Source organism: Sodiomyces alcalophilus, assembly GCF_042370955.1.
Source record: "Sodiomyces alcalophilus JCM 7366 unplaced genomic scaffold ACRALscaffold_8, whole genome shotgun sequence".
Lineage (NCBI taxonomy): Eukaryota > Fungi > Ascomycota > Sordariomycetes > Glomerellales > Plectosphaerellaceae > Sodiomyces > Sodiomyces alcalophilus.
Window position 1 is genome coordinate 1,235,778 of NW_027263539.1, and position 23,838 is coordinate 1,259,615.

At 54.3% G+C, this 23,838-nt stretch overlaps 8 protein-coding genes across 8 annotated transcripts; 3 read left to right on the top strand and 5 right to left on the bottom strand.

The window, feature by feature from the left end:
• Nucleotides 1-228: 228 nt before the first annotated feature.
• Nucleotides 229-5,718, bottom strand: ACRALDRAFT_1077852 (uncharacterized protein; the record flags this gene model as incomplete). The annotated part of the gene is made up of 10 exons (XM_071018695.1): nt 229-282; nt 521-811; nt 881-1,201; nt 1,282-2,003; nt 2,075-2,589; nt 2,675-2,985; nt 3,044-3,290; nt 3,632-4,598; nt 4,663-5,540; nt 5,621-5,718. 10 exons carry the CDS (start codon nt 5,716-5,718, stop codon nt 229-231), a joined length of 4,404 nt encoding a protein of 1,467 aa, XP_070871721.1.
• Nucleotides 5,719-6,141: 423 nt separating this feature from the next.
• On the top strand, nt 6,142-7,539 carry ACRALDRAFT_1044720 (60S ribosomal protein uL1). Its single transcript, XM_071015366.1, has 3 exons — nt 6,142-6,251; nt 6,325-6,708; nt 6,787-7,539. Exons 1-3 carry the CDS (start codon nt 6,245-6,247, stop codon nt 7,047-7,049), a joined length of 654 nt encoding a protein of 217 aa, XP_070871722.1. The 5' UTR covers nt 6,142-6,244; the 3' UTR covers nt 7,050-7,539.
• A 3,770-nt stretch (nt 7,540-11,309) lies between these two features.
• On the bottom strand, nt 11,310-13,149 carry ACRALDRAFT_2029863 (glycosyltransferase family 22 protein; the record flags this gene model as incomplete). Its single annotated transcript, XM_071020623.1, has 4 exons — nt 11,310-12,243; nt 12,311-12,438; nt 12,567-12,952; nt 13,041-13,149. 4 exons carry the CDS (start codon nt 13,147-13,149, stop codon nt 11,310-11,312), a joined length of 1,557 nt encoding a protein of 518 aa, XP_070871723.1.
• A 1,905-nt stretch (nt 13,150-15,054) lies between these two features.
• ACRALDRAFT_1052481 (uncharacterized protein) lies at nt 15,055-16,570 on the top strand. Its single transcript, XM_071015732.1, has 3 exons — nt 15,055-15,553; nt 15,688-15,858; nt 15,941-16,570. The coding sequence occupies exons 1-3, from the start codon at nt 15,389-15,391 to the stop codon at nt 16,115-16,117; spliced, it is 513 nt and encodes a 170-aa protein (XP_070871724.1). The 5' UTR covers nt 15,055-15,388; the 3' UTR covers nt 16,118-16,570.
• Nucleotides 16,571-16,598: 28 nt separating this feature from the next.
• Nucleotides 16,599-17,858, bottom strand: ACRALDRAFT_1065763 (60S ribosomal protein eL39). Its single transcript, XM_071017213.1, has 3 exons — nt 17,739-17,858; nt 17,437-17,537; nt 16,599-17,170 (listed from the first exon to the last, which is right to left on the bottom strand). Exons 1-3 carry the CDS (start codon nt 17,742-17,744, stop codon nt 17,122-17,124), a joined length of 156 nt encoding a protein of 51 aa, XP_070871725.1. The 5' UTR covers nt 17,745-17,858; the 3' UTR covers nt 16,599-17,121.
• Nucleotides 17,859-18,544: 686 nt separating this feature from the next.
• ACRALDRAFT_1044731 (uncharacterized protein) lies at nt 18,545-20,291 on the top strand. Its single transcript, XM_071015367.1, has 5 exons — nt 18,545-18,981; nt 19,102-19,140; nt 19,218-19,301; nt 19,363-19,686; nt 19,800-20,291. The coding sequence occupies exons 1-5, from the start codon at nt 18,907-18,909 to the stop codon at nt 19,821-19,823; spliced, it is 546 nt and encodes a 181-aa protein (XP_070871726.1). The 5' UTR covers nt 18,545-18,906; the 3' UTR covers nt 19,824-20,291.
• A 363-nt stretch (nt 20,292-20,654) lies between these two features.
• On the bottom strand, nt 20,655-21,320 carry ACRALDRAFT_2055199 (uncharacterized protein; the record flags this gene model as incomplete). Its single annotated transcript, XM_071021734.1, has 1 exon — nt 20,655-21,320. The coding sequence occupies one exon, from the start codon at nt 21,318-21,320 to the stop codon at nt 20,655-20,657; it is 666 nt and encodes a 221-aa protein (XP_070871727.1).
• An 812-nt stretch (nt 21,321-22,132) lies between these two features.
• ACRALDRAFT_1020236 (uncharacterized protein) lies at nt 22,133-23,456 on the bottom strand (the record flags this gene model as incomplete). The annotated part of the gene is made up of 2 exons (XM_071014745.1): nt 22,133-23,301; nt 23,375-23,456. Coding segments are annotated over 2 exons (1,251 nt in total), but the record flags the coding sequence as incomplete, so codon positions are not given.
• Between the last annotated feature and the right edge of the window lie 382 nt (nt 23,457-23,838).

Here is a 23,838-nt window from a genome sequence, read left to right on the forward strand (position 1 = left end):
CTACATGTACATAAGTACGTACCTAGGATGAGAATTGGTGGAACTGCACACAGGTGGTCGCAGCTGTCCTTGGTATCTGTCAGGTACGTACCTCAATCTGCTTATCAACTCACCAAGGAACGACGACGACAATAGCAGAGAACAGTAATCAATAGCTTTAGTCGTGATCGCATCCCGCTTTCTCGCGCCGTCGAAAGTCCTGGTTTGCAACTAGAAGACCACCGTATGTCAAGTTCGTACCGTCTTACGGGTAACCACTAAAGTTTCATAGCCCCTGGCTGTCTATGGTATCTGTCGTTTATCCCCCTAAATACGACCAACGTCAAACTCCAGACCCTGACCCAGTTCCTCCCGTGAAAGGCGTGATGAATTTAGGCTCACACAAGGGCTGCTACGTTTGCAAGAGCTTGAGGAGCAGCCCATGAAGTCCCTGTCTGGCACCGACTTCTTTCAGTGTCTCCAGCTGACCCGCAATACCGCCTCTGGCTCCCGTCCCGTCCACGCCGACACCAGTCTTGACCAGGGCCACGGCGGACAGGAACACGCGAGCGCAAACAGCATACGCAGCCGGGAGCGACGTCCACCCCAGCGCTCCATCGTGATGTTGCGCCGTGTGGTCCAGAATAGCGGCCAATCCAGCGACGGTCCATTCCTCCAGGGCGCGATCGATTCCTGCAACCACAGCGTCCTCCGAACGGGGGAGGGATACGAAGACGGCGGTCCAGCGGCGCGATTCGCGGACCTCGTCGATGTAGAGGTTCTGTTCCTCTTTCGCGAAAAGAGCGTCGTCAAACTGGAGTGCCGCTGCGAGCTGGTCGGGGGCCGGCGTCCAAAAGGACGACGCCTTGTCTGGCGAGGAGATGCTTTCCCAGGCTCCTACTCCTCCGCCCTCTGCTGCTGATATTGAGCCTGCGATGCGGCTCGCCACGAGTGCGCGGAACGCGGGGACGTGGCCAAAGGACGAGGTGAGCAGGGAGAGAAGACGGTCGGCGGCTTCGAGGGGGATGAGGTTGGCGTTGGACAGCAGGGGCCGGGCGGCTTCCGCGGCCATGTCGCGCACTTCGTCGTCGTCGTCATTGAGGGCGTCGTAGAGGACTATGAGCACGGGGAGGTAGGACTGGTCGTCGGTCGGGGAGACGGGCAAGGGACCCGCTAAGAAAGACTTGAGTGATTGCGCCGCTGCGAACCGGGTGTCGAATGGCTGTGAAAGAAACGCAAAAGAAATTAGCCAGGGGGGAAGCAGACGAGAGCGGGATGATAGAAAGACGGGAGGGGTTGTACCTGATCTTCGTGGCCAGCGTCTGCAATCATGGCACTCCAGTTAGTGAGGTCAAGGGACGTGCAGCCCTCGCCGCTTGGGTTCTGCCTCGAAACAGTCGTTGCCATGATGCATCCGCTTAGACGAATAATGGCGTTGGATAGGCTGGGATTCATCGGCCGTTCCAAACTGCCAGTCCACAGTTTTTCCAAATCGGACGCGGAGGGGATGGAATGTAGTTGGCCGCGCTGGGCGAGGGTGTCCATCATATCGGCAAGGTTCTCTATCGCCACCGCACGCGGTTCTGGGGAATGTGTCCCATGGCATACCGCAACCAACAGGTGACAGAGCCTCGCGGCAACCTTGGGGTCGACCTCTCCGTCATACACCGTCGGAATCGCCTCCAGCATACTGACAGTTGCCTCTGGACTCGATGATGCTGTGGCGAGCGCTTCCAAGGTAAGTTGCTCGATGTTCCCTGTGTCTCGTGATTGGTATACTTTCTGAACGGCGAGCTGGTTGTCCAAAAGTGCACCGCGAGCAGGGTTCTTCGCTGGGGATTCCACTTCGGTCTCCCTTTCGGAGTTGTCTGTGTCAATGGCCGAGACTTGGGTGTCGTCCTTGGCCCCGGACACAAGGTTCAGGATCTCCGCATAAGCGGCGTGAATGTCGGGACAACGAAGAAAGAGTCCAGGGTTATCATCGTAGAGCTCGACGAGAAGATCCAGTAAGTGAGATACGTCTCCTTAAGAAGTTGAGGTTTAGAGTCAGCCGGATAGAATCCCATGACATTATGGGCATTGAAGGCCAACTTACTGCGCGCCAAGTCGGGCATTACATTTGTCAGCCTGTCGAAGACGTATTTGATGGTCAGGAGAACCCCGTGGAGCCGGTTCGCTAGGGAGGCCCTGCTCTCTCCCCGGGCATTGACGATTCCTCGCAGCGCTTGAACCCAATCGTCGTGGAGGAGGAAGGAGCACAAAGCCCGCGCCGCCATCTCCCGAACATGCCATACGGAACTCCCGAGGTACTCGGAGATGAGATGATACAGCTCATCCCGTGCTGTCTCGGGAGGGCCGGCGCGTCGAATGATGTCTAGAGCGGGGAATACGGCTTCGGCCGCTATGGTTCCCGTGCTAGGCTCCATGGCGCCTCTGCCCGATCTAAGGAGGTTCAGGAGAACGACCGGGAGCACCGGGTATCTACGATAATGGATCTTCGCCGCCTTGCCATCCCATCCGGCATCCATCATCGACTTGCTTTCGTGGGTACCCAGAAGGTTGTCGATGAGACTTCGCAAGAGCAGCAATCCGCTGTTGCGTATTGCCCAACTGAAAAAAACGGGACCAGTCAGCACATTTGCCCCGGCTAGCATCTTTGACGAACAGAACGGCGGGAACAGGAACAGGAACTCACACTTCCGACTTCATGCACCCAGCAGCAAGTTCAAGGCACTGGGGGATGTGCGACTCGGTTTTGCCGAGCTGTGATAGTTGAGAACTCTTGAAAATATCCTTCAGGCAGTTGAGAGCATGAACCTGGGGCAGGTTGGAACCGTCTGTCTCCGACACACGGGTCCCCTTGCGAGCGATTTGGACCAAGTCTGCAATAACCTTTTCAAAGGATGGAGACTTGTCGTTGGCCGAGAGGATACCGGTGACCATGGCAGGGATGCCGGCCGATCTTCGAGTCGTGGAAGCGTGAGTAAGAATGCATTTCAGACTGCCCTGCAATAATTGTCAGAAGAGGCATCAGGGAAGTGAGAGCACGGGGCCCGTTGCTTACTTCGTACCAGACGTCTAGCAGAGTTTGGTTGGCTGGACATCCGGTTGGCGTAGAAGATAAATGCTTCACCAACTGGCAGCACGTTGCAAACGTCAAGGATACCGTCGTGAAAGCACCGCGGTGTCGCAGGTACGTCAGTTGCTCGAAGGTCAAGAAGCCAATGGCGGCGAAAGTATCAACCGAAGGTCTGAATGTCCACCCTCCTGCTTTGGGTTTCAGGGGTAAGATCATCGCGCGCATAAGATTGCTAAGCGACCGTCAGGTCAGGTCACACAATATGAAGATTCCCAGGGGCATCGTACCTGGACTCATGGATAGCTCGGAAACTATAGCTGAGCACGTCCTTCGTGTCAAGGCCATCTACCTCTTCGAGCTCCTGGGGCAGATGGCCCTCGGGGGAATCGTCACAGAGCACGTGTCTCACGACAGTCCATACGCGCTGACAGCAATTTACAATCCGAGTCTGAAGACTCCTCAACTTCTCGGCGTCGTCTTCGGATGATTCCGTCTCTATGACGACTTGCCACACGTGGCTGGATACTTATGAGCTGGCGTGTTGACTTGCAGTTCCAGGGGTCCCAGACTTACCAGAGAGAGGCAAAGGTGTCATGCGTTGGTGCTTCCAAGACAGCTCGTCCTAAGTCAAGCTCTGCAAGGGAGAGTTTGCTCTCAAGCCGATCTACCAGCCCGGACACGACAAGCAGGCGCTCGCTTTGTCCCTGGCGGAGTCGGCAGAGGAGCTCATAAGACCTCGCCACGCCATCAGCATGGTCAGCTCGGCCCGTTTTCGTGGAAAGGCCCTCTGCTCGCGCCAAGAAGTCGCCAATGACGACAGAGATGCCCTCTGGCCCGGCAATGTTTCCGAACCGCCCATCTGAAAAGATGAACTTCAGAATATCAGTACTGGTCTGCCTGACGTCTTCAAAATCATCTATGACGCGATCTAGAACCGCTCGGATCCATGTGGCATCAAAAAAGGCGACGAACGGAACATTATCCTCGTCCGTCTCCCATGGCTTGGAATCATCTAGCTCTAACTTGAGTACAAGCAGCGTCGCTTTGAGGATCGAGCAGTGGCGCTGATATGACGCCGTGGGTGTTAGCTCAGACGTCAAGAATTCGAGAAACCAGTGGAGGAATTCCTTGTGTTGCCTCAACGACAGCTGTAATTTATCAATGGACCATGCCCTTGTGATCTCGGTAGATAAGCCGGCCTTTTGCTTCGGAGCCTGTGCGGATGAGCTTGAGACCTTCGCATCGGCTTTCTGGATAGCCCGTTGGATGACGGAAATGGCACCCCGAACACGTCTATACATGACCTTCACCCTGCCAAGAAGATCCATCCGGAACCTAGGGCTAGGGTCGGAGAAGTGATGGGGAAGATATGCCTTGAGGAGTAGTAAAGACGTGCCAGAAAATGGCCTGGTCGTGGAGTTGGAGGACGTGATGAGCGATAGTGCGAGGGTCCGCACTTCAGTGGATGGGTGAGACAGAACGCGGTGCAGCATGGCCTCCTCGATGACAACCGACGCTTTCCCTTGTGGGGGAGCATTATCTAACAGCCAGTCAGCTTGATGGGGAAACACATGGTTTTGCGGATCAAAGGAGGTTAAACGAACCAGGCTCGTCCACGATGCCGACTTTCTTGCCGATTTCAAGAGCTGCAAAGTGAAGAGAAGCTTGGGGATCAATATCGCTTCCTGTCGCTGCAGAGACGGGGTCAATCTCCTTCAAGTGTGTCAGGAACCGCAGGGAGTCTACGCGGTCCTCTTTGAAGAGGGGCAGAAAGATGTAATTCTTCATGCCGTCGACAAGAGACGGTTCCACGGCAAGGGCGTCTTGAAGCCACTGCAGCCATATTTCCGTCAAGAACCCTTCGTCTTTGCCGTCCTTGTCGATCAGAGTCCCCGGCGGTGCCTGGCGCAATGCTTGATATACCGTCACGATGAACTTTCCGGCGACGGCGCGCATGTACCAGGCGGCCATTCGACTGAAGAGCTGGGCCACCACGTCACTCCACAGATCGAGTTCGGAGTCCCATTGGTTCGGGGAGTGAACGCGACGGTAGCTCGCCGCAATGTCCTCGACGGTGAAGAGTGATTTCCCGGTCAACTGATCCAGCGCCTTAAAGGACGACTTTACCAGGGGCTTGGTGGATTTGCGGCCGACAATGGATATTAACGTATCCAAGATGGCCGCCTTGACGGAGCTAGCTGTCACGGCATCTGGGTTCTTCTTGATGAGAAGGGGGAGTATGTCTAGAACAAGCTTCATAGATCGGTGTTGCTCGACCTCGTTCCACTCTATGTAGAAGTTGAAGAGCCTTACACTCGGTTCCCGGGAGAAAGCCCATGCCCGGAGCTGGGGCACCTTGGACTGAGCGCAATTCTCGACGAACCCGCAAAGCTTCTGGCAGTACGAGCCCCCCGAAGAGCCCTTGGATTCTTTGAAATTAGATGACCTAGCTAAAAGGTCATCGAATATGCTCTGGGCCGTGCTGTTTTAACCAGAATTAGTGAATGCATGGCGACCTAGGGACAGGCAAATATGTGGCACGGTGCCATGGAAGAGACTGACGGAACCAGGGTATCTTCTGGCTGTCCCTCGACCCATCTGACAAGGTCCCCGGGATAGCGGAAGTTTTCATGGACCGGCTTCTCGACGTTTTTATCCATGGCGGAGATGAGAATAAAACTGCCACTTAGACGACGGGCCGTTGGTAGTTTGACACTACCAAGGGTCTAAATGAGCCGTTTGGGTAGTATTTATTGACTTGGCGGCGTATGGTGCGGATGGAGGTCCTTCATTTAAGGAGACGTTCCAATACGCAGCGATGAATCACAGGCTGCCAGGCTCTTGATGTCCCTGTATTGAGCGCAAATTTCCACGATCATGGAGTCCCGTCTCGTTGTGGAGAGCGGCGTTTGCTAGAGGTACCGGAGTACTTACTCAGCCCAAGTACTCCGTGGAGCACAGTGTGCACGAATAAATCCTTACCTAAGCAGTGTCATTTTTCCTAACCAAGCGGGAAGAAGGCCACGTGACTCCCCACACCGGCGCAAAAAAACCCTATGAAACCCCCACTATATTATTATTCCAGTGACCGCCCGCCCTACATCGTCCTCTCCGACATCAACACTTTTTCTCACTCCAAATCTACATCTAAACCGTGCTACCAGATTTCTGGGAGATATCATCAAGATGTCGAGTAAGTGCGGAATTGTGTTACTATTGGTCCTGTAAGGACACCTTTCGTCCGGCGTCTAACAGAGACATCATAGAGATCACGGTTTCCAACGTCCGTACCCAGGTCAGCGAGCTCCTGGAGTACTCCAACGAGACCAAGAAGCGCAACTTTCTCGAGTCGGTCGAGCTGCAGATCGGCCTCAAGAACTATGACCCTCAGCGTGACAAGCGTTTCTCCGGCACCATCCGCCTGCCGGTCGTGCCCCGGCCCAACATGAGCATCTGCATTCTCGGTGACCAGCACGATATCGACCGTGCCAAGCACGGCGGCGTCGACGCCATGTCGGCCGACGACCTGAAGAAGCTGAACAAGAACAAGAAGCTCATCAAGAAGCTGGCTCGCAAGTACGATGCCTTTATCGCCTCCGACTCTCTGATCAAGCAGATTCCTCGTCTCCTCGGACCCGGCCTTTCCAAGGGTGAGTTTTCCCATTCTTCGCTTGCCCTTCCGTGGGCAGGGAAGCTTTGTTATGGCATACTGACCGTCTCGTGTGCAGCCGGCAAGTTCCCCACCCCCGTCTCGCACGCCGACAACCTCGGCGACAAGATCACCGAGGTCAAGTCGACCATCAAGTTCCAGCTGAAGAAGGTGCTGTGCATGGCTGTCGCTGTCGGCAACGTTGGCATGGAGCAGGAGCAGCTTGTCGGCAACATCATGTTGGCCATCAACTACCTCGTCTCTCTGCTGAAGAAGGGCTGGCAGAACGTTGGAAGCTTGACCATCAAGGCTTCCATGTCTCCCCCCAAGCGTCTGTACTAAGTGCGGACGTTGTGGGCGCTGTGGTGTAGTGCGCTTGTGATTGGAACTCTTTACTGAGTAGGTCTTGGATTTGCGTCTGAGAACGAACGGAACAAGGGACCAGGACGACCACATGGAAGTGCCCGTGTGGGGATTAGTGGCAAGACCATAAAAAGTCCTCCAATACAAGACTATTATTCCACGCACTTTGTGTAGACTCTGATCATGTCAATGATGCTGTCTGAGGAAGGCCATGTGCAAGGTTTTAGACCATGTCTTGCCGACATACAAGCGGTCAGTATCAATAGTAGAGATGTCCCGAGGGATGTCCTGGTCTGGTCGGGTCGGCGACAGGGGTGATTCGGATCTCTCGAAACCCTGCATTCTGTGCCTAGCAGACCCAGCCTTATCATTATCAACAAGGCCTCTTGCGCATGATAGAATGGTTGGAATTCGATATTGTGAAGCGACCTTTGCGCAACACTCATCTTATCCAGACACCTCCACAGCGTTCTTAAATTCCTTGACCTACCTACGTAGTCTGACCTCCTGACATAGAGGAACCTTTGGGGGTCCTTGGCATCTCCTCACCGCTCCGAATCGAGCAACGTGGTCAGATGCCTCTTCACTCTTGTGTCGTTGTTCTGAAATGTCTCGCTTTTTCTCCTCTCCTCCTTGCGGCCATGGCAAGCGTATGGGTTTCCAACTGCCTGTCGGCCAGAATCGAACGGATGCGGTGCGATGACGATGGCCATGAATCGCAGAGGTTCCCACATCAGTCTCGTCTGACTCAAAGACTACAACCCGCCAGGCGCTGGGTCACTGCTGCCGTACGTACGTTGTAGAGCTTAGGTGACGTCGGGACTCGATTTCCCTTCACTGGCCCAGGCGGTGTGATACTACCCGGGCACGACTCGGGATACTTGGAGCATTCGCCACACGTACCACTGCGCTTCTGCGTCGGAATGAAAACTCGATGCACGTGTAGGTACATTGTATCCATCCGTTGAGTGGAGCGAAAAGCAGAGTCAACAAGGAGTGACTTATCAGATCGACAAGGTGAAGCATCGAGGCCTGAGTAGAGAAGGGAATGCTGACTAACCAGATAATTCGTGACTCCGTGATGTGTACTAAGGTACCTACTTAGTAAGGTAGGTAGTGTACCTACAACGTAATAGACACAAGACCCGTACAAACTCCGGGTATTTACAACGGTAGCCGTACTGAGTAGGCTAGCGATGCCGATCCGTCTCGGCGGTAATAGCTGCTCATTACCCGTGTCTCCAGTTTTCTTTTCTTTTTCTTTTCCTTTTCTTTTGGACCTCCCTCCTTGGGACTCCCCCTTGGATCCTCTTCCCAATCCAACCTACCAATCCGTGCCATGTGCTCGCAACTAATGAATGTTTCGAGAAGCAGGGCCGAGACATCTGTCACTTTTAGACACGAGCATTAAAGCATGCGACGGCACCAGGGTCGGCCGCAGGGGGGAAGTGTACGTTGTAGAGGCTGGCCCAGCTTCAATTTGTCCGTTTGATGAATGATCGCTGGTCTTCGGTCTATCTACGGCCTTACTTCTGCTCTTCTCTTTTCTTCCCGCCATCCATCCAACGAATGAACAGAACAGGATAACCCTCTGGACGATCCGCTCCCGGCTAGTGCTCCCGGGTTGTCCAAGTTGGTCAGTACTTAGTAGGTATCGCGAGTTGTCGTCGTCACAGCTGCATCAAAAGTAACCGTCTTTTACGGAAAATTATTCTGGGTCACGAAAGCAATATATGGGCCTTGTCATCCCACGTCTCGGCCATCTCTTACGAGGCTGAGTCCCCACGATCAAACTCCACTTGGGTTACTACTCTGCCCATCTGTCTACCTATGGCCGAGTCCAACTCGGCCTGTCTCCGGTGTTCATTTGGTCATGTTTTGGTTTTGGATCTTGGGTCAAACTCGTTCGCGCCATCCAGCTCCGCTCTTTTCACCTCATCTTTCGCCGCTATCAAAGCTATAGCGTTTCGTTTGTATGCTCCCTAGCTCATGATTCATGAATCCAATGATTATCATCAGATTCCTCTCGACACCAGGACTGCTCCCTTTCCCCTACTCCTCTTGAAGTCGCCGCACTTCCTTCCTGCTTCACGATATCCCTCCTCCATACTGGCACCACCGGCCTCCCTCCATTGTCATTCCCACGACGCGCCGCGCTCCTCCTCCCCTCCGGCTCGTCTTCGGTTTCTTCCTTTGCACGTGTAACCTTCGGGAACGGAAACTCTTCCCGCACACCGGTCATTGTAACTGGGAAGAAACAAACCTCGCACGGCGGGACCCGCATTCCGTTGCGACGTGGTGCACTCTGCGATCCCTCGCAAACTGCAAGGGACCATCGTCGCACGAGACATTCAGAGCGGTTTTGGGGAATTGTCCGGCGCTGTTGGCATCCTCCGCCTCTTCCAGCAAGCCGGCTTTCTATATAGCGACGGAACGTATAGTCGCCCAAGCTTGCTCCCAAGCCTTTAAAAGCCGGTATCCTGGGTTCTACCGGCTTTCAGTCAGTGCCGGTCTTGGCAGATTGTCCGTCGTCACTGCAAGCTCCTGTCGAAAACCAGCCCTCAACCTCCTCCTAACCGCTGGCCGGGGAGAAGACCACTGATTCGCCCTGACCGGACTCAGTCGGAGCGCACGAACTCGGCCCGCCGCCGGCCAACTTCGCACGCACCGTTGCGACGATGTATCCCGGCGCCAGAGAAGACTACGAAGCCGGGACGGGGGTCATTGAGCCAAGCCGCATCTGCGGCGTCCGGAAGAAGGTGTTCTGGCTATGGCTTCTCGGCGGTGCCATGACCATCGCCGCCGCCATCGCCATCGGCATCGGTGCAGGCTACGCTGTCAACGGCAACGGCAACGGTAACCAGAGCGGCCACGATGATGCATCCAGCCACGCCATAGAATGATTCGTTCTTACACCGTCTTTTGGAAAATCGATTTCTCCCGTCGCTACGATCCCGTGCGGCTCTCGTCCCCGCTCTGTCATCTCACTCCGTCTGATTCTGGCGCCGAACATTTATTTTTCTTTTCCTCTTTACAGCCTCTAACATTACGCTGCGTTTCCGCACCATCCAACCAACATTATATTGGTTTCCCTCTGACCCTACTCTCCGTCAGTGAGGATAAAGCACATCATATCAATCTAACGGGCGAAAACGATTTACTATGGACCACCCCTCTGTACAGGAGCCTGACTGAGCATAATGACACCCTGGTGTTTCTCGGAAATCGGCAAAATCAACAACTAATACTTGACACCGCCGCGATCATTTGAGACGGCCTCAGATGCCTTGCGGTACCCGTGCCGACTAGAGATGGACGTTGGGACGGACACGTGACTTTCTGGACATCACTTCAGCCGCATCGTCCACGGTCGACTGCACGTGCAGCGCAGCACTTTGGGAAACTGAAAGCGGCATATCCACATCATGGCAAGCAAAACGGCGGCTGTGAAATGGCCGAGCCGACAAGGTGATGAGGTACTGGGAAAAAAGGGGTTCCGGCAGGAAAGCTTGGGTCCTGCATGGGGAACCAGCACAGCAAACTGGAGCAAGCGAAGGAGGCAACTGGTGCTCGACAATGAGCATACGAGAGTGTATTTTCTGCCCATCACCAAAGAAATGAGACATATCGAGCTGGGGGAAGGGAATATTTTAGCCAACGAGCATTTCCAGGCATACTAGGCGCAAGAAAAAGGGGGTATGGACATGATCGGTTGGTTCGGCGTCGAGGAATTCCGGGATATCACATTCGATGAATCAAGATGTTTCATTCTCATGACTGGGCCTAGGTATCATTGCACTCGGTCGTCGACCAAACTTGTCTCAACATGACGAACAACAGAAACGTACTGATCCGTCTTATACGCACCCTTGATCTCCCAGGTCCTCGGCTTCCAATCAGAGGCCGATCGCGATACAGGAATCCTGGGTCTTGCCTTGGCGAAGAAGCTTGACCGTTCCAGGGATCCGGTTGGCCATTCCCGCTCTGCATTCTCTCCTGGTCTTGTTTTATTTTATCTGCTCCGAGTCCTGGCAAGGTAGGCTTCCTGCCAGCGGGACAGCGCCACGTTGACTCGGCCAGGCAAGACATGGCGCCCAAAACTGCACTGGTTACAACGTGTCAAGTCGCTCCAGCACTTTTGGATTTCCGCCTTTGTTTCGCGTATTCATGATTAAATTAGAGACTATTCGAACCGCTGTGTCTATTTGTATGTTTGTCTTTTCATTACCTCGCTGTTCCTCACCGTCTATCACAACTCTTGGTCACGCGCCATGCCACGAGCCCCCTCCTCCCAACGACCCGCGTGAGGGTGTTCCAGACACCGTCCTCGCCCCAGTCGAGGTCATCCAGGTTGAAATGCTGCTGGTACCGCCACACTTCGCGGAAGCGCAGCCCCTGCAGGCCCTTGTTCGGCAGGTACGGGTCGATCCACGTCGCCGACGCTGGGGCGATCAGGTACGTCCCCTGCTTCTCCTTCAGATACTCCTTCCGCCGCCGGTCGAGGGGCGAGTCGCACGTGGCCAGCTCCGTGAGCTGCTCGAGGACCTGCTCGCCCGGCAAGCCCATGACGTCGTGGGTGGTGAGTACCTCGTTCTTTCCGTTCAGCAGCCATATCGGCGGGGAGTACGTCTTCCACCAGATTGCCTGCGTCGCGTCGGGCTGGTTGCTCATAAAGACCTGGCCGGGGACGATGCCGCCCTGGTGGTAGATGCCCATGAGGATGCCGAGGGCGGCGTTGAAGACGATCCATGCCACCGTCCATATCTGCATGATTTTGCGGTTTCTCGGCAGCTGGACCGACGACAAGATGAGCGGTACGGTTGGCAGCAAAAACCGCGCCTCTTGGTGCTGGAATATGGACAGCACAAAGATGCCGGATATGGCCGAGTAGAGGCGGAGCGAGAGATGAGGTCGTGCGACGAGGAGCAGCGCCGCTGGACCCAGTAGCTGCGGGATATTGAAGAGGAGGTGCTGATACCAGGGGTGTAGCCCGTGTTCCGCGAGGTTTTCGGGCGAGATATTGTATCGGAGATTGTTGAGAGGCGTGATGACGGGTCGGGAGAACAGAGCCGTCAAGGAAACAGCTTCGGGTGCGTAGAATGCTGTATCCACGGCCACGGCAACAAACACGGTGATGAGACCGGCCAATGCCATGACGGCGAACGAAGAGGGTCTACAGAAGAGCGTAAGTCCGGGGACCCCCATGTCGGGCGAAAAGAGGAAGTTGCTTTTCCACGAACCTATGAAGGAAATGGGGTATCAAACGAATGCCAGGAATCAACAAAAACGCTGGGAAAGTAATGCGATTAAAGATGCCAAAGACGGCAACGACGCCGAGAACAGTCGAGGCTATGAGAGACGGTTTATGCTGCCAGAGTAAGCACGTCAGCGCGAAGCACTTGGGTGGTGTGGTTTCAATAATTGACACGGCATTTGCATCACACACGACGACAACGGGAGTGTCCAGCCCCCCGGAGGGAGAGATGGTAGACATACCGTATCTTCCACAATGCGCTCGATCAACACCAAGGACCAAGCGACCACGAGAGTCTCAATGGCATTGGAGAATGTATGCGTCTGGTAGGTCCAGGTAACGTAAGACGACGCGACGAGCATAACGGCGACGCGGCGGTGCCTGGGCGAGTGGACCAGTTCGTGGATAGCCCAGTCCTCGAGGACGAAGCTGAGCACGAACATGAGAACGCGCAGGGTCCAGAAGACTGCGATGGGAGGAATGTCGCCATCGTTACCGTGCCCTATCCAGAGCCATCGCAGGAGTAGCATGGGCAGCCCGTATACTGGCCATAGCGGAAAGACGCTTCGGATCGGATTGTCGCCGGTGAACTCCCATGTGTGTCGAACGGGGTAGCTGAAGATTTGGCCTGCGGGAAGGGGAAGAAGAGTGTCAGTGGCTCGACAAAGACAGGTGCGCAAGTGCTTGTCGGAGATGAAAGAACTGCAAAAGCTTACCAGCAATGACCTCAGGACCTTGAAAGTTCTCGTCGGGATGGAGGTAGCTGGGCGACAAGGCGAACCACAGCCGGACGAGGAGAAGGAAGAGGTAGGTCCGTCGCCACATTTCCCTCGGGCGTAGATTGTCGCGAACCTTTGACTTGTCCTTATACGGAGATTCGAGGTCGCGCGGTGCAAGACAAGAGCAGAAACAGGGAGGTCAAGCGACGACCCGGGAGCTGCTGCGATCGTGGAATCGACTCGAACGGAACTGCCGGAAGATAAAGGTCGTCGAGGCGCAAAGACGCATGGTCTTTGTCTCGCAAGGGTCCCGTGCGACCCAGGTAAGAGCAGGAGGGAAGAAAGATGCAAAAGAGTAGACGTGTCTGATGATAAGGGATGGGTCAAGGGAAAAAAGAACTGAATATAAGAAATATTTCTTTTTTTTTTCCCAACCAGGACGCTGATGGAGAATGGAAAGGGAGAGAGTGTCCGAAGGGCCTGCCGGTAGTCAACGGGATCGCGTTCTTGTTATTAATAATACCAGTTTTGAAAATGGGGAATAATCTCCAATGTCCCAGATCTCAACCCAGCTCGGACTGCTTGGCTTGGTGCTTGTGTATTGACCCCTGGTGACGGCGACGGGAAGAAACGTGGACAGATCAGGAGCTCTGCTGATGCTGGTCGCGGTCTTCGTCAGAATCCTGGTCATCATTTGGAAACGCAGGCTGACCGTTTGGAGACGCTAGGCCATATTGGGCATAGGTCCCATGAGACTAGCACCGAAGCTACTTTCGGTATCTGGTAGCCAGGTACCTAGTGTGATTGACGGTAATTCCGCGGCATCATTCCAGCCGGTCATAATCACCGTAAAGCAACTCTATCTATTGTAGGCACATAGGTATCAAACGAACCCGTCCAATGCAGTGCGGAATGGAATTTCCTAACAGGCCATCGGAGCCTGGAAAATGTTGGACTCGGAGCCAGTGAATGCACCGTTTACTGAGATAGGCAAGGTACGGAGACGGAGTACGTTGTACGTTGTATGTAATTCAATGTCGTGCATGCCGCTCCGGGTCCCTGTTGACTCCCCGCGAGTTCCCAGCCCCTGTCAGTTTTATTTTCGTTGCCTATTAATAACCTCCAAGTCACTCTTTACATTCTCTCGGAAGATTCGAGAATAGTATCACGACCAAGCCCCCTTACTAAGTAGGTATTGCCCCAGAATCCTATGAAGTATTTGTACAAAATACTGTGATGCAAACCATGGAGTTTCTACGTTGTAAGAGTATCCTACCAGAATAGAAACATGAGAAGATTGTCGCCATCTACTCAGACGGGAGACCCTAAAAAAAACATGGGACATTTGGTATGAGTCCATGCAGACTATTCCCATCAAGTGAGCATCGTTCAATGACTGCGCAACTTGCTTCCGTCCCTCTTTTTCTACTCGATCGGGTTTCGTTTTCCCATCTGGCAGGATACTCCTCTGATTGACGTACGAAGTAGATAGGCTTTGCACCCAACTCGCGGGGACTGGTAGCAACTGGATTCGCAACAAGAGGTGGCTGCCTGTCGTATAGAAAGAAGGTTTAACTAGGTATTCTTAATGACTTGCAGCCTATTCCGTAGAGAGGGAAATCCAAAATCGTGGGTCGTTGCCTGGACTGTTGTACCAATGACGTATCTAGCCAACAATGATGTGCAGTGAGATGTTGTAACAAGTACCTTATCAATGCCCGAAATCGCCGTCTTTCATGGATGCAGAGAGGTACAGGTACTTTGCTGGCATACTTTTCTGTTAAGCCACGACATAACCCATTTCTTCTCAAAAACGCCTCTCAAGACTCTAATGGCTGCTCTCCCATTCACACTCAAATCATCAACCCATCACCACTTCTGTCCAGACTATATATAATCCCGTAGGCACCAAAGATATATCATTCTTTTCCATCCGCAACAGACTCCTGGTAAGTTGGTTCCTTTCCTTATAATATACCATACTCCGTACCGTGGCGTCCCCTTCCATTTGATTCGTCAAAAAGCACCAAGCTTGACCAATCAACCCAGTCCACACGCCACCAAAGGCTACCTTAAGGGAACGTGCCTTAAAGAAACGTACCGTACCTTCGCCGCGATTTTGAGCCAGCCTTCCCATTCTTTCACCTGACTTCCTTCTCTAACCAAACCACGGAGGACGTCCGAACCTTCAACCAGATCATACTATCTTCACATCACGCATCGCTTTCTCTCAACCATCTTTTCCTCCTCGCACCCAACGGGAGCACCAGTACCAAGTCCGACAGTAGTCCATTTTCCATCTCCATAACCCCGCCTTACGACGACACCTCCGACCATCCACAACCATGACCGACATGAAGCCAGCTGGAAAGATTTGGGTCCAGTCCAATGACTCGGCCATCATCGAGATCGACCGTCAGGTTGCGGAACGATCCGTCTTGATCAAGAACCTCATGGATGATATCGGCGACGATGGCATCACAGCCGAGAACCCCATTCCTATTCCCAACGTAAGCCAGCCTCCACTTGCTTTGCGCCATCCCCTCACTGCCGTCGCCACCCTCTTCCCACTCCCCCCATTGCCTGATGCGTTGTTTTCTTCGTCACCAGTCCGGTGCTAACCAATATTCACTCCCCTCTACAGGTCAACGAGGCTGTCCTGCGCAAGGTGATAGAGTGGTGCGAGCATCACCGCAACGACCCCCCTCAGACCCAAGACGATGACAACGACTCTCGCAAGAAGACTACCGAAATCGAGGAGTGGGACCAGAAGTTCATGCAAGTCGATCAGGAAATGCTCTTCGAAATCATTCTTGTAAGTTGTCTTTGTCTCCCGCCGCGCTCTTTTCCCATGTCATCTTGGCAAACTTGCCTTGCTAACACGTCTCCCCCGACAGGCCGCGAATTACCTAGACATCAAAGCTCTCCTTGATGTCGGCTGTAAGACTGTCGCGAATATGATCAAGGGCAAGTCCCCGGAGGAGATCCGCAAGACGTTCAACATCACCAACGACTTTACGCCCGAAGAGGAGGAGCAGATTCGTCGCGAGAACGAGTGGGCCGAAGACAGATAAATGAAACGTGTGACGTGCTTGCTCGAGAGAGGCATCCCAGCGATGGTTCATCGAGCAGCGACTGCCGGCTCGGCTTGGCTTGGATTGCCAATCACACCATGCGTCGGCCCCAGTCTTTCAAACAGGTTGATGCATAAATAGGCGTTGGGCTTTTTGCTTTTGCTTTTATCTTTCGTTTTTATGCTTCGGAAGATTGGGCTGGTTCTTGCTAGGACTCTTTGAGCTATGAATTCATTAAGCTTGGCTGGACTTTTCATTTTTCGCAGAGTCGACATGTTTCTTTGAAGTGATGACCTGTTGCGGCATAGTTACCTTTACAGCTTCCAGCCTTCCACGCATAATGGTAGAGAGTTGAGTCACCCTCCACCCGCCTGCGTATTAATCCACGGGGCATCGTAAGCCACGCATGGTGTTATCACCTTTATACAGCCTGTTGCATGTAGCTGGATCGTGCTGGGAGAGGAGAAAATTACACTACATTGGCCGCAAGCACCTTCGAACTTGAACCGCATTTGACTTGTCTTACCGATGGGCGGTGTTTACGGGACGGCTAAAGCGCACTCGAGCAGGTGCTGCTACGCATATCACACCAACACACATCTCTTACAGAGCACATGAAGCCACTGTACCGGTCTCTCATGACATCAGAACCATTTCTGGCATTCTTTTCCCTAAGACTGTCGTAAGACGCAATGCATGAAGCCTAGCCTGGCATCCCTCCGGAAAAAATCATCCATTGTCCTCCCTGCTCCCAAGGTCCCTTCCGCATGAAAGAGAGTCAAAGAGAAATATCAAGCAGAGACTCAATCACCGAACAACCATCGCCTCCCCAGTTCGCCCTGTGTTCCGTTTCTAGAACGTGCATTGTCTTTCCCTCGAAGGAGAAATGGCGTAGTTGCGGTGAAAATGTTGCTGCCACGACGGGAAGAAGGGGTGGAAAGACCCAAGAGTATGAGTCGAGTCGGCGGAGGGTATCGGGTATTGAGAGAAATAGGTTGTTCCGTTTAGATGTTGAGGCTGGTCTTGCGCCAATGCCGTCTCTTGGCGTTGTACCTGGAATCCCACCAGCGTCAGTCAGATGTTCTCATGTTCCTGTGAATGCCATGGCATGACCCATGGTCGTCCCTAGCCGGCCGTTCGAGTCCTCGTCCCCATCTTCATTGCCGTGATCCAGTACGTAATGATCGACGGCCTCGTGTCCTCCCAGCTTTCGCCATATGGCCCTAACCGTTGGGGCATTCTAAAATCGTGGGGATGCGATGAAGACGGGAAGAGAGCTCGTTCGGTGCGGCTAGGTCTGCGATTTCGTGTGCTCGTACCTGATGGTGTTACCAGTCCTGAGACGGATCCATTGAGGAATAGGCCTGTTCTGCTTCTGGGCCTTGGCCAGCTTCTGCTTGGTACGGAAAGACTTGTGGCTCTGCAATGCGACGAACACAAAAAAGTCAGCGATAACTGTTCGATTTTCGAATCATGTTCTTTTGCCATCTGTGCAGCCCCAACCGATTCCCCCGCCATGACTTTCCCTCCTGGGGGCAATGTGGCCCCTCCCCAATAACCGTTTAACATGAAAAACCCGGGCCTAAATAACAATGTCGTGTCTTTCAGGATGTGCACATACCGGCATTTTGACTGTTGTTGGCGATCAGTCTGTCGAGATGGGTATGCGGATTTGGCTGGCTTGCGTTGGAGTAGCAGATTTCACACCGGGATGGAGTTTTCGCTGGCAGCCCACCAATCTTGGGGTTAGCGAGCCCTGGAAACCCTTGCGTGATATCGAAATTCTGATTGGGTGGACGTTGGGTGGTCACGTGAATATGTTAGCCGTCTTTACCGTATTAAATGATGTCACGTACACTGTACGCACTATCGTGGGGACAAACTACCCTTACGGTAATACGTCAGTCGACAAGTGACAGACCGAGCAACAAGACATCGGAATCTCCTGCGGTCGGTCCAATCCTTCCTATCACACTTTACAGACAGATACCAAGAGATATACTATAGGCTATGCAGTCTTCGGTGTCTAACCTGCCAGGGGAGCAGGTCAGTCTGAGGCCGAGGCGTGACACGGTGTGTTGCACCACCTAACTTCCATTGTCGAAGTTTATACGCCCAGTTTCAAGTTTCTGTGACGTGCAACACTGTTCTGGATCGATGTCAGGCGTTATGATATATCCACTACATAAGGCTTGATTGAGTTCCGGGTAATGGGATATAGTGGTGGACAATGAGAACATCTTCTGGGCGACGAGGGAACGTCCTGATGAAAGACGACTACTTGTCTTATGTAAGCAAAGGAACCACCTGAACGCCAGGTGGCAAGTCGCTTATTAATCCAGAATCCGGTTCCCGGGCGCATGCTTGAAAATCCGAAGCTCCTATTATTGCTAAGGCATGAGCTTCATGCAGGTTGGCTTTGTTTCCCTCTGACCAACAACCACACTCCCTTTACCACAACAGACCGACGAACACGGCGTATATTAGAGAGGAGTACGACAGCAGCGCTGAGTCGTCCACCGATACCCTCACCGTCAGCCTCTACCATATTTCTCTCTGTCGTGTTTATCTCCACTTGATTCTGGACAACGAAGCACTCTTAGCGCGAACGACGAGGTCCGCCATTCACTGGACCATCACGACACATCTTCAACGGGGTCGCATACCAAGGAGGATCGTAGATCTGTCGACTCGTTACCTCTCCTCCGCTCGTTTCTCTCCATCTCTAAACCGACTCGAAACGAACCCCCGACTTCCGTCCCCTTTAAACCCTTAAGACAACAAGCAAAATGGGCGCGGGCATGTCATGGCTGTCAGGCTTTCTCTGGGCCAAAAAAGAAATCAGAATTCTAATCCTCGGCCTGGTACGTGCGTGAACGGATCTACCCACGGGTTGTCCGGCGGTCTCCCTGCACCAAGCGTACCCCTCGGCCCCAAAGGTCGGGATGATTTTATGCAACAGCTGCTGATGGGGTTACCGTTAGGACAATGCTGGAAAAACTACATTATTATATAGGTTGAAGGTATGCTGCTTCCCTGCGTTCTTGGAGCTTTAGCACTCGGAAGGTTGTAACTTGGAGACTGACATGCCGCTGGGCAGATTGGCGAAGTAGTCACGACCATTCCGACGATAGGCTTCAATGTCGAGTCCGTAACGTACAAGAACCTCAACTTTAACGTTTGGGTGCGTCTCCACCCTCCCTCTACTCGTCTCCCTGGGCATTCGGAAACTGACCACCCGATAGGACCTAGGCGGGCAAACGTCCATCCGGCCATACTGGCGCTGCTACTACGCCAACACCGCTGCCGTCATCTTCGTCGTCGACTCGACCGACATTGACCGCCTGGAAACCGCCGCCGACGAGCTGGCAGCCATGCTCAACGAGGAGGAACTCAAGGAAGCTGCCCTGCTCGTCTTTGCGAACAAACAGGATCAACCGGGCGCCAAGGGGGCCGGCGAAATCTCCGAGGCTCTGCGCCTAGGGGAGTTGCGGGACCGGAACTGGAGCATCATGGCTTGCTCGGCGGTCGACGGAAGCGGTGTGAATGAGGGAATGGACTGGCTTGTCGTATGTTTTCTTCTCTTTCTTGTGCCTCTCTTGTGTCGCTACAGCTTCAGCGACCTGAGATCCGTCTTCTCTCTTCACATGATGTCTGGAATCCGTACGCTAACATATTCCAGCAAACCGTGAACCAAGATTCGTAATGACACGTTCGACTCGATACTGTACAACATCAACCCATGGCTTTCGGTAAATCGACCTTTTTTTAGATTACGCCGGCGGGGAACCCCTTTCCCCCAGGTCTGGGCAATGCTAGAAGAGTTGCTACTCTGGTCCGGGCAAAGAGAAACAGGGAACATGATGGGGCATTCGGTCTGCCTTTGCGAGCATTGGCGTTCAAGGGGAAGGAAGAGAGAAAGAGGCTCGTCCACCACCGACTGGTTCGGCACAGGCCCGATGCATATATGCACCACATGCACACGCATATCTACGATGGATAGACGAACACGACGCCGAGAGAGCCCCCACGGACGAGGGCAGTTTTTGTTTTTAAGTTTTTCTTTTCGGGTGTTTTTTTCCGCTCCCAATTACATACATATCTTAATGCCAGTGCGGAGCGTCGTAGAAACGTCTCCCATTTTCTCTTCTATCACATCCACCTGTTCCCTCGCTTGGCTCCTCAATATTGTATTTGGTTTGGATCGCAAAGGGGATGAAGGAGTGTAAAGGCGCAACGAGTTTGTGTACGAGGTTAAGCAAACAGGAAAGCAATGAGTATGATTCCGATCAGGGCAGCTAGCGGTGCCTCGATGCTCCGGCCGTTATCCTCCGCGTCCGTGTCCGTCGGGCTTGGCGTAGTCTCCGGGGTTGGCATGGGCCCGGGTCCGGAACTAGGACTCGGACTGACCAAGACGACTGATGTGATTGTCGTCAGGCCACCGTTGGGCCCAGGCAGGACTTGTGTCACCGTCGAAGAAGCGGCTGGGGCCTCCAAAGTCGATGTATCTGAGAGTGTCTTGCCTACATTATCACCGTTAGCAGCTGACGTGGAATCGGTGGAGGAAGAGGAAGAGGAAGAACAGGCAGGACTGAGCCGTACAAAAAGTCAGGTTGCCGATGATTTGCGTCGCGCTGTGGCTGTCGTTCTCATCCCCGCCGCTCAGCAGCCACGAGGACGAGACTACGCCTGGCGCACCGGTAGGTATAGGTAGGCACTCGTCGTCCGAAGGCAGTGAAGATGGCACAGTGACGGTGGAGGGTGTGGACGAGACGTCGTCGTCGTTGTCGTCGTCGTCATCATCATCATCATCAGCTTTAGACTCGACACATCCTAGAGGCGAGGATGCGCAAACGAAGCCAATGGGACAACTGGACTTGCCGTCCCCGCAGCAGACATTTGTGGCCGGGATACAGAGGGACCCGCAGGCTTTTAGGAATTCCGGGCAGACTGGGGGGATAATTATGGGACGACAGTCCGTGTCGGGTCCGCACTCATAACCCGCTGGACAAACGAAGTAGCCCCTTTCAGGCGGGGTGTAGCTGCAGCATACTGAGTCCCGGCCTATGCAATACTCCCCGCAAGGCTGCAGGCTGTCTTCGCACTGGAGGAAGGGATTGTGGGTGAGGCCGTCTGGAGCTGCGGAGGTGGTGATAGGAGGTGGGATGGCGAGGGACGATGCCAGGGACGATTCCAAGGACATTTTGTCGTTTGAGCAAATCTTGGTTCGCTTGGGAAGATGGTATGTTTACTGTAGTCTTGAATTAGCTTAGTTGATCTCTGAGTAAAGATAGGTATGGAATGGAGCCGAGCAAACAGACGTAAAGACGAGGCGGATGGGGAGGCAGATGAAGTTCAGGAAGGAAGAAGAAGACTATAGAGCCCAGGGAACGAAGAGATGGGAAATCACGAGGACTGAATGACCAACCCCTTGTGATTCACCGATTCGCAAATATTCAACGTCTCAAGACCGGGTAACCGAGCAACGGTGATGCTATGGGGATCCCCCAGCCCTCAGCGTGGCTTGTTTGCTTTGAATACGGCGGGTCGCATCGTCACACCCGTAGGTTTGTTTCGGAGAATGGACACTCCCAATACGTCGTGAAGAAAAGAATAGGGGATGCGAGGCAGTTGGTGGGGGGTAAGTTGTTGTGGTATGGTCATTCGAGGGCCAACGAGGCTGAATCTCGAGATAGGACTCTCGATGGTGATAGTCTCGTCCAGCCTTTATCCCCCATCACTAAGCTGTCTTGAGCTGCAGGCGAGATCCCATGACACGCACATGAGGTTACTACCACATCGAACAACCTGGGCGTCACTTAACCAGGGCCATATAACACTGGCACCTCTTTGTCGGACCCATACACATATCCAATTCTAGGACCAGGGAATCTCATAACGCCCTTGTTTTGAATCATCTTCAACAACCCGTCTCATAAAACACGGCGACATGGCAGGAGATGATGCCGTCAAAGGCTACCTACCACCCACCTCACCTGATCACAACCACCCCAGCCGCTTCCACAAGAAACTGGAGCCACCCAGCAAGGCGGTCACGCCGGTGAAGACGATCAAGCCGCCATAACCGCTCCCATATCCGAACCCGGCCTCCCCTTCCCACGGGCTCTGCTCCAGCAACGCACCGCTCAAGGGTCCCGAAACTATGTTCCCTATGCCGCGACCGGCCGCCAGGGCACCAAACACCAGCATCGGATCCACCCCACGGCCCTGGCGGTGCTCGCGATCAACGACAGCATGCATGATACCGGGCCACGTAGCGCTATAGGCGCCAGCGAAGAGACCGTACACGGCCCCGAAGGCATAAAGGACGGGTAGCGAGCCGGCGAGCCCCCACAAGACGAGACAGCCGACGGTGGCGCCCACCGAGGCAATGAGCAGGCAGCTCGGGGCCGAGAGGCGGTCCACGAGCCATCCCATGGATATGCATCCGATCCCCGTGGCGACGTTGACGAACAGCAGGGCGGCGGCGGCGGGAATGGGGTCGGCGCCCAGGACGGCCTGGGCGTACGAGGGGAGATAGACGGCCGGGAGGAAGTAGCCCGTCGCCTGGATCACGTTGGCCATCTGGAAAAGGACGTACGGCCGGGACATCAGGAAGTGGAGGTTCCGGAGGGGAGAACGGAGGTACACGCTCGGCGAATGGATGCTCGACGGCGGGATGCGCGGGCGGATACCCCTCGCCACGGGGAAGGCGACGACGAAGACGATGGCGGCCCAAACGCGCAGGGTGTTTCGAAACCCGAGGTGGCCCAGGAGCGACTCCATGAGCAAGGGGAAGACGACCCCCGCGACGCCCGTGCTGGACCACAGGAGGCCAAAGGCGAGACCCTTGCGGCGGACGAACCACTCGTCCATGTACAGGAGGCAGGGGATGTAGGCGACGGTGCCGCCTACGGCGTACAGGACGCCCTGGGTGGCGATGAGGTGGGGGACGACGGTGCTGAAGGAGGAGGCGGCGAGGGCGATGCTGACGAGGAGGAGGCCGGCCGGGGGCGCGTGGCGGGTGAGGCGCGGGGCGAGGCGGAGGGCGCAGACGACGGGCGGGGAGCCGAAGTACATGAGGCCCATGGCGCAGGTGCCGATGACGGCGATGTTGGGGTCGCCTGCGAAGAGTTCATGGGCGGCGTAGTATTTTTGGAAGACGCCAAAGGTGAAGGGGAAGCCTGGACGTTGTTAGGGACGAAGGAGTTGGGGGAGTTGGGGGGAACCTGAAGGGAGTCGGAGGGTAAATCTCACCCCAGATGAGCGTGTCAACGACAAACGAGGCGGCCAGAAAAAGCCAGGCGAGTTTGCCGCCATCAGCCGGCGGAAGTGAATGACAGTCATGGTCGGACTGATCCGCCGTGTCCTCTTGATCGTAAAACTGGGAGACCTGGCCGGCATAGTTGTTCTCCTGCTCTCCGCCTGTAGACCTAGTCTCGGGCCAATCTGATGTTGTTTCCGTAACGGATGGGCCTGCGCCGCGGTTTGGCTGTGCAGTCTCCCCCGTGGTATCGAGGTTGGGGTCAGCGACGGATGCCGTAGCTGGTGATGTAGTCGACTCGGCAGAGGTGGTGTTGATGGCAACGGTGACCATGCGGTCTTTCGGGAGCGGCTGAAGCTCCATGGCCGTCGTGTTGCCTTGATTTCTTTGTATTCAAGATCCATTGAGGACATTGGACTGGAGACGGACGAGAAGCATCGGGTCCCGGGCCCGAAGT